We start from the raw sequence: 9285 nt of genomic DNA, 5'->3' as shown, positions 1-9285 counted from the left end.
TATATATATATATATATATATATATAATTGGAGATGTTTTGATTAAAATATCAATGCTTCAGTGAAAAACAGGTATCTAAAAGATAGGTAGTGAAAAAACAAGTTGATGCATCCAGGGGATCCACTGACTGGGCCGGAACAGCAGAGCTAGTAGGTACTACATGGCCTGCACCTGGGAGGCCAGATCAGTCTTCCCTGCATGTCTTGTACACCACCGGTAGGCAAAGCGCTGCAGATTTATTTTACTTACAGGGATCATAAATGCAGTGCATCCCAGATGCATCAGACTCATTTTCTACTCAGTGTAGGAAAATCTGCCTACATGTTTTAAGTCCAGGGCATCTGAAATGAGTCAGATCTATAATGTATATAAAAATCCACTGTGTGTGCCTGGTAGGCCCAATGTGAACACGCGTAATTGCCATTTCTGTGGAGTTTTCAGGAGAGGGCGACCTCTAGAGACAGCAACTGCTTTTGTTCTGACAAGGCTGCTGTGTTTGAACTTCCCAGACAAGTGGTCATAGTCCACAAAACATTCTGTAAATAAATGATAAGGCAGTATTCATGAATGTTATGGTCTTATGAATTTATCACTAGAAATAAACATGGTAAAGCTGTGTTATATAAAACTAGCACCATCAGGGACAGGAGGCTGGGCTAATGGATCTATCAGTATCTATCTATTTCCGTTCAGTGTGTCACTGCTTTTAATAGAGGTAAATTCTGTCTTAATGCTGATTCTTAGGAATATGGACAGCACTATTCATGCTGAACCCCGTAATGATGCTTTACAAAATCATCAATAATTCTTAATGAAAAATGCCCCAGAGACATGAGCTGCTCTGTGGGTTCCATGCTCTCCTGCTAGGGCTATGAGCTGATGCTGTGATGCAGGTGAGCTCAGCCCTGAGGTGTCTCTGAGTCACGCGCCTCCAGAGCCGTGGGGTGTTTGGAGCTGTGCCTCTCAAGTGCACGTGCGTGTAGGGATCCCTGTTCTCACCACTAAAAGCAGCAACCCTCGAGAATTAATGAGACAGTTGTTCAACAATATATTGACATGTTACAGAACAGTTGGTGTTAGGAAATAAATAGTACTCTCTCCAATACTGAAGTTGAATAGGATATTTAGTATGCATGTGATTACTGGCATTGAAATTTAGCCAGGATCCTGAGACTGACAGGAAAATCCTTACAGGATCCAAAGGCTCAGACACAGGTGATTTACCATCCCTCAGCATACACAAACTGAGTCACAGAAATAGTCAATGTGTATTCTTCTAGCCTAGAGCAGATGTGATGTACTTTGAGTTAAATTAGCCTACTGTCACTACAGCCTGAGCCGCACACAGCAGCCTGGCTGTGGCTGAGAGCAGGGGTTAGCTGATAGACCCGAGCTGGTAACCCACAGTAGCTTCATCATGTTTCTAAGGTTTCACTCTCTGAACTCATGTGAGAGCTAGTAAGACCAGTTGCTGAAGTAAAATTGTATTAGGTGAGTTTGGCTTATTTTATGTAATGTATTGGCTGGAGTAATCAGGAAATATTCATGCAAGGGAAAGTTTCTGGTAAGTATCTGTATAGCACAACAAACTGCAATTTTGATCGTAATCTCCAGGAATACTGTAATCATTATTCACAGGAGTTTGAAGTAGAATATGTGTGAAGATGAAGGAAAATAACCTTCTGTCATGGACCACTGCTTTAACTTGATTTTTGGTGACAGGGAAGCTTATTTTCTTCGGCACGTAGAGAAAATTTAGGTTATAATACAGAGTAGGAGGTAACAGTTAAAAGACAAAGTAATTCTCTTGTGGTAATGAATACAAATTTCCAACATTCATTGTTTGTGCTGACATAAGGGCAGATTGGTATAATCTCTTAAAATAATCAGATAGATTGCAACCCAGGCAGAATAAAAGGGAGTTGCCCTAAGTAAATAAAGGAAGAAATCCTGGCAAAGACTGAGCTAGTCCACCACCGCTCCCCATACCAAGTACTCAGCCAGGCAGCGCCCCATGGAGAAGCTCATGTTGGCACAAGTTTATTCATGTGAGTTCTCTACTGAAACCAAAGACACTTTGCTGCACAAGCAGTCAGTAACTGTGTTGCTCCAGATAAGGACCAGTCTTACAATGTAGTGGGATCTCAAAGTGGACATTTTATATAAAAAGCAGGAAGATCCAAGCATGTACACCTGTCACATCCATCCTCATAGGCCACGACGATGACCTGAGGGCTAGAGCTGGGGTTGTTCAGCCTGGAGAAGGCTCCAGGGAGACCTTATAGCAGCCTTCCATTACCTAAAGGGGGCTGCAGGAAAGCTGGGGAGGGACTCTTTGTCAAGGGGTGTAGTGACGGGACAGTCTTTTAAACTAAAAGACTGGAGATTCAGATCAGGTATTAGGAAGTAATTCTTCCTTCAGAGGGCGGTGAGGCCCTGGCCCAGGCTGCCCAGGGAAGCTGTGGATGCCCCATCCCTGGCAGTGCTCAGGGCCAGGCTGGATGGGGTTTGGGCAGCCTGGGCTGATGGGAGGTGTCCCTGCCCATGGCAGGGGGTGGAACCGGATGATCTTTAAGGTCCCTTCCAACCGAAGCCATTCTATGATGATTCTATGAAATTTCTCAGAGAACAAAATATATTTCAATCAATTTTTCATTTGACAAAATGAGCTTGTCTAGTTTGTTCCTCTTTACTAAAGAATAACTTTAGTAAAGCATAACTTTAAAAAAAGTTACATAACGAGTATTTAAACCTCTCTAAAGTATTATTTACAAAATGGGCTAAGAAGTTACTGTGGAAACTTGAAACAATCAAAGAATTGATGAGAAAACGTTACTTCAAGGAAAATCCCTTCCTGGATATCTTTGTAGGCTGTTATCACCAAATCAGTTGAAGTAGAACTAAAAATAAAAGTTACCTGTACAATATAGATAATAGGTCAAATTCAGAACAGGTGTAATTCCAGTGAAGTTATTAGCCCGGATATTTTAGGATATATTTGGTCCTTTTTCTGTAGTTGTACAAAACCATCTTTTATGTTCCACTTCACAGGCACTGAAACAAATGCTGTTGTACTTTGGTTTGTAAATGTGTCAATGATGGCACAACCTGAAGTCTGTGTTGTTCAACAACTGTAACTTGGAGTTTGAAGTGAGCCTGTAAAAACTCAATTGTTTTTATAGCTTTCTGTTCCTTACGTGCCAGGTAGCCTATGTAGATTTTAATATGGTTAACCAATAATTTAATGCACATATTTCTACCTCTAACATATATGCAAAAATGTGCATCTATTATATTCTTTACAAGTGCAGATTATACCATACCTCCTTTATAGTAATTGTGCTAATGAGTCTTAAAGTCTAACCATAATTCTTTTTAAAACTGAACCATATCCAGATTCCTGTGGAATTTGAGGTCCTTTGTTAAAAACAAATCTGGGGAATTAAGGTTCATGTTGTTAAGTTTAATACGTAATACTGGAATGCAAAGGGTTATTACTCATTTTCTGGAAAACACCAAGCAAAATTATCCTGGGAATTTTGCCAAAGTTCAGCCCATTACCGTTGACATTCATATTTCAAGATTAAAGCAACATTAGCTAGTCCCCAAAATATACTTTCATATTGGCATTTACCTTGCCACTCTTCCCCGAAGATCTCCTAAACCAGAAAGCTGCCGCATTTCCAGACTCTTCAGGGTAGAATTTGTTCCATAGCTGAGATTGTCTCTGACACGTATCTGTTCCTGCAGCATCTACAAAGTATTCATATGCAAATACAAATTCAGTATGTTACATTTAATGTACATTTAAAATGTCACTCATTATTTTTCAGTATTTCAGTAAAAAGAGATACATTTTATCATGACTTTAATAAAAGTTTCATCTCGTATATACTAAAACAGGTCCCTCTAGGTCAGTTCTTATTCTTACTGTCCTTACCATAATCTGTATAAAGTAGAACTTTATACAGAATAAAGTTTTAAATATTAACATTTTTCCATCAGTTTTTCCCACCACGCCCATGTTGCTCATTGAGCAGAGGTCATGTATCTGCATATGATTAGGTCAGAAAAATGAGCAGTTGGGTTTGGCTACTTAGCGTTGTCAGCGAGTCAGAAATAAAAGAAAGTTTATTACAGACCTAAGGCATTTCCTAGTGTTTATTCGGCACAGCCTTTGGACTGAAGTTGAGCTGGGTATTAGTGTCATGTTAATTCATTTTTTCAAGGTTTTCCAGTGTTGCTTTTGAAAGCAAGCTTATTAGTACCACAAAGCTTTCTGTGTTTATATGCTAATATCCTGTACTATTTTCATAGCCGCTGAAGGAACTGCATAATTTGCAAACAGTGTTTCAAGTTATAAAAACAATTTATAAGCTTACAGGATCTTCAGACCTTGTCTGAACTTTCTCATCCTGTGGTAAACTTTGTTATTAAATGAGAAGGACTAAGTAGCTGAAACGGTATTAGTCCTGTGAAAAATTCCTAACATACCTCAATGTCCCGATTAAGCTGCCTCACTATTGCAGTTATGTTTCGGATATGTTCTTCTAAGAGTTGCCTAGCCAACCGATCGCCCCCCCCTTTGTTCTGCATTCTGTGCAGAGTGGAAACAATGTCCTCCTTAATGCGAAAAGCGTGCTCCACGAGCGCTGCCGTGGTTTTCTCATGGCTTAGGATTCTGTCTTCCAGCTGATCCACAAGGCTTGCAGATGCCAGCGGGACCGCTGTCAACGCCTGGCTATGCAGCGGTATGTTTCGAACCCGTCTAGTGAAGAAGAATATTCAGATATTATTAAGGTCTCACACAAAACTGGCAGTACTGGGGAGAAGCACCAAAAGACTTACAGAGAGGGCCCACTGCTGCAAATAAACAGATGCTGCTTGCTACTGCATCTATCTGTCCTGTAGAAAGGCAAGTTAGGCTCTTGTTCCTACTCTTTAAGGAAGCTTACAAAGGCATAGGATCTTAAGAAGAGGACATTAGCATTACAAAAAGTAACAATTCAGAACTATAATTGGAATAAGAACACAAACCCAGATCCTCTTACTGAATTTCAGAAGTAATGCTATTTGTCTCTACAGCTTTCATCTTTCTTCAGGCTTAATCAAAGCAGAAACTGTAGAAGGTAGGTATTGCAAACTAAATGAGACCAGACCAAGATTAAAAAGGAATAGCTTGTGTACTTTCCTTCTTGCAGTCTATACAGCTATCCTCTAATACTGTACAGAAGCTTGTCCTCCCACAAATGGGACAGGAACATATGCAGGTGTAGAAAGTGAGGAGAGATCAAAATTATGACAAGCTTCCCAGTCTCAGAAGCCAGCTTAAAAAGAAAAAGAACAACAACAACAAAATAACTTATATTTAGGTCTAGATTTTTCAAGAGCTCTGTATTATGTAGCTTCCATGAAAAGCATGGCAGCTCATGGATGCTCAAAGTAAAAGAAAATAAATAAAAAATTGACTTCATAGACTGCGGATGCATGCAATCATTTCCCGATGCTATGTTCTGTAAAGAGTAAAGAAATTTTTCAGAACCATAAGTTCCACCCCCCTTCAAAAGAGGAGTGTTTTTTTTTGTTTTTTTTTTGAACTCTGTTACTGTGTATTGTCCATGTTGTTTCCTGCTAATGAACCAACCTGACAATTTACTTTCACCCTTATAACACTGATAGAGATGTACAGGGACTCTAACAAAGGTGAGGTCTGTCCTTGAGCTTTCACACTTATTCTGTATTTAGAAGGCTTTGGCTTAAGTATAGCATTCTTGGACTTCTAGTAAGTTACAGTTTAAGCTATTTAATTTTGTTCAGAAAGGGTTAAGTAAAAGCTGAGTAAGGAATTGTGACATGGGCCATGATTTGCATGAGTCTAGGGTATTTCATTTTGTTTTGCATATAAAATGCCAAAGTTCCATGTTACAGCGTTAATATAAATAGACAATTAAGAGAGAATTAAGAGAGACATAATACTCCACAATATGAAGAATTTTTATTTTTATTTTTTTACATTCCAGCTGTACCTTTCAGAATGGGCAAGAGTTGGGAAGATCGGGCTTCGCTGGGCCATTTTCTGGTCAATAATTTGTCTGTTGAAAAAGTACACATTGAATTATTTAATAGTTTATATCTGGCATGAAATGATTCAATGCTTCTGCTTTAAGTGAACCTTCAAGAAGAGTTTAAGATTACGCTGACAGGTCTGATCTTGGAGCTTAAATATTGCTTATAGAATAGATGCATTTAAAAATGGATATAAAGGAACAAAAGAACGCAAACTAAAACCTGATAGGAAGTTTTGTTGTGTTTTTAATAGTGAAAACAGTATTCTAGAAAAGGGCAGGGTTGACAACTTCACAACTGAAATCTGCTCCCGACCCACAGAACTGGTTTGACAGGACAGAGGCAAACAAACTTCTTGACCCAAATACGTCTACTGGTCTCAGACGGCATCAATCAGCAAATACAAAAGTGAGATACATAGGATTATAGTAAAGCTTAAGAATGCATTGGCTAGAGAATGAAATGAAAATATTTCATGACAGCAAGTTACTGGGAATAATGTATTTTTCAGGTAATCTAAATAGAATGTTAGAGATCAGAATGGTTTAGCAAAACTGTATTTTACCCATTTGTTCTCAAATCTAAAAGATCACACTTTATGTAGTAAATTCTTATGTAGGAAGACTATACGTTTTGTTCTTAATTTATAGATATAGCGAGCCAGACTGTGACAGACATTGCAGCAGAATAGCTCTGGTAAAAGCTTCAAAAAGACATTTTTGATATCTTACTGTAAGTGAGATCGGTACCTGGCACAGTAGCTTTCCTCTGGTGACAGAAATTAAAACAATAAAAAAGCAGTAGCCTCAATCAAATCCAAGTGTTCCACCCCATATGAAACAAACACACATTTTAACCTGCAAAGATGGCACAAGTGAGCATGGCTATCCTATTGGAGGCCTGAGCCTGAATTCCTTGGGAACCTAAAATGCTCACTGAAAACAAAAGGCTTACGTATGAAGAGAATTTTGCAATTGCTGATGAAACCTGGTGCAATATGCTGTACAAACAGAAAGAGGAGAACGGGGTTATTGAAACAAAATTGTAAAATTTTGACTGTAAAGAAGAGATAGGACTGTTCTCTGAGATTTCAAAATGCCAAGCATGTTTGTGCTTTAGAAACTTATGAAAGCACTGCCTAAAAACAGAGCAAACATTGTCACAGTATGTGTGTTCTATTTATAGCACAGTGCTTCAGAAACTACAAATTAGAAAAAAAAAAAAAGTTTTAAGAGAGGCTGGGTTGCTGAGCAGCAGTGACACTAGTCTGCAATTCCGAAGGTCTGATGTTAATTCCTTGCGCAACCTCTGATCCTGATGACTGTGGACGTTATTTCCATGCCTAATTACTCGAATTCTCTATATGGAAAACAGAGATAATGGTACCTACCTCTTCGTTTAAGCTCTTACATGCCTGTAAGTAACAAGCCCTGAGTAAGAGCTAGGTATCATTATGATGACTGAGGCACTGGGAATTCTGCACAGCCACTGAATGTCCAGTCGTGCAGCCTGCCCCTCGGATGCGTGGTTCCCCCCGTTTTTTCAAACGGTGCCGCTGTCCATGGGGAGCCCCTCCTGACTGTCCCAGGGGGCTGTACAGCTGCCTGGTAGTGCCCGAGGTCTTGGCAGGCCGGAGCTCATTTACTCCCGGTGCTCTGCGCCGTACCACAGTTTAATGATCTTGATGCAGCGAAGCATTTGAACATGCAATTTAACTATGAACACAGGAATATCCCACTGATTTCAGCAGAGCTGTCCATGACAGAGGCAAAGCACTGGATTCTACCTAAAATAAATAAATAAATAAATAAAGCATTAAAGTCTGTACATCCAGCAATATCTTAGTGAAACACTCCTTATAGAAACAGCCAAACAAAAAGTCCTTAACTCAAGTGTTTTCTTCTTACAGCCTTCATACATTTAATATCAACCGAAAAACATTTTTGGAGTAGAATAAGCATAGGATTGCTTGAAGATTTTAGGTTTTCTACCAGACCACAGCTAAATGCAAGAGTCTGGAGAAATTGTGCACATGAAACAAAAAGCATATGGATGGACTTCTCGTTCTTTTATTTTAAGCATTAAGCATGTCACTCATCACTGAAACCTCTCCTCGTCAATTACCAGATGACTTGACCTGATGCAGCAGGAGCAGGGCTGTGGTAAGGTCTCGGTCAGCAGCCGCACAGAGCCCTACTGCACTTGTGGGGTGTGTGCAGCACCCAGGAACACCTGGGTGTCAGGACCGATGACGGATTCCCTCTTGCTCAGTGTATGTAACAAACGCCCACTTAGCCTAACAAATATCAAATACAAGAAAAAATAAGGTGCTCTAATGTCGAGAACCAGAGTGCAATTCCATGTAGCTCCAGATTTAACGGTGCTGCACTGAGCTAGCATAGATACCAGTCGAAACACGGGCTTCGTGTGTTTAAGTGTTGTTTTAAGTGGTGGTGTCTCCAGCTTGATATTGCTATGGCAATTTAAACCGCGCTATATTAGCGCAGTAAATGCAGAGTGATCTCGTTAATTTACCGAGCGTTCCGGCCATGCTCGTCACGCTGACGGGACCGAGGCATTCCCGGCGCTAAGCGGCAGCCTGGCGGCACGCCGACACGGCCCTGCCCCCGGTCAGGGCAGCCGTCCCGCGCCGACCGGGGCCGCTCGGTCACCGTTTCCTGAAGCCGCCGGCACCCCTCGCAGGGGCCGGAGGGCTCGGGCGACCCTGCCCCTCTCGGCAGGCCGGGGCCGTGCCCCGGCTGGGGGGGCTGGCCGCCCTGCCGTCCGGCCGGGCGCCTCGCCGCACCTCGGGGGGAGCCTCGGCGGGTCGGGTCCGGGGGGCTCCGCCGGGCGCGGGGGCGGGCAGGGACGGGGGCACCCCTTGGGCCCGGTGCGGCGCTGCTCGGCCGGAGGGGTCGCGGGGAGCGGGGGCCGGGACTCACCACTGCGGCGGCCGGGCGGGACGGGGCCGCCCGCCTCTCCTCCCCGGCATGCCGGCGGCCGGCAGAGTCCCGCTCCTCGGTGCGCTGCGTGCTTGCGCGGCTGGGTGCCCGTCCGCTGGGTGCCCGCCCGTCCGTCCGCCCGTCCGTCCGCCCGTCCGCCCGCCCGTCCGTCCGCCCGCCCGCCCGCCGTTGGCGCGGAGCGGGGCGCAGGAGCGGCGCGGGCCTTGGCGCAGGCCGCGCTGCGGGAGCTGCCGCCGTTGCCAGGACGCCGTCACC

At 42.8% G+C, this 9285-nt stretch overlaps 1 protein-coding gene across 3 annotated transcripts in view; it reads right to left on the bottom strand.

The window, feature by feature from the left end:
• Positions 1–9117, bottom strand: part of FAM81A (family with sequence similarity 81 member A) — a 17257-nt gene extending 8140 nt beyond the window's left edge. For 2 of the 3 annotated variants that reach the window (XR_004753569.1, XM_035335924.1), the window contains exons 1-6: positions 9010–9117; positions 7458–7853; positions 6028–6093; positions 4850–4906; positions 4496–4769; positions 3636–3754 (exon numbers count right to left, since the gene is read on the bottom strand). Coding sequence is in view for 2 of the 3 variants with exons in the window: in XM_035335924.1 (XP_035191815.1) it covers positions 3636–3754; positions 4496–4769; positions 4850–4906; positions 6028–6074 (497 nt within the window). In the remaining variant the exon portion in view is untranslated. The remainder of the gene's footprint in view (positions 1–3635; positions 3755–4495; positions 4770–4849; positions 4907–6027; positions 6094–7457; positions 7854–9009) is intronic. The other variant, XM_035335925.1, reaches the window with a different exon arrangement.
• Positions 9118–9285: the final 168 nt, after the last annotated feature.

Source organism: Oxyura jamaicensis, chromosome 10 (assembly GCF_011077185.1).
Source record: "Oxyura jamaicensis isolate SHBP4307 breed ruddy duck chromosome 10, BPBGC_Ojam_1.0, whole genome shotgun sequence".
In the NCBI taxonomy this organism is placed as follows: domain Eukaryota; kingdom Metazoa; phylum Chordata; class Aves; order Anseriformes; family Anatidae; genus Oxyura; species Oxyura jamaicensis.
The sequence above is the reverse complement of the archived record's forward strand: the minus strand, read 5'-3'. Positions and strand labels throughout refer to the sequence as shown.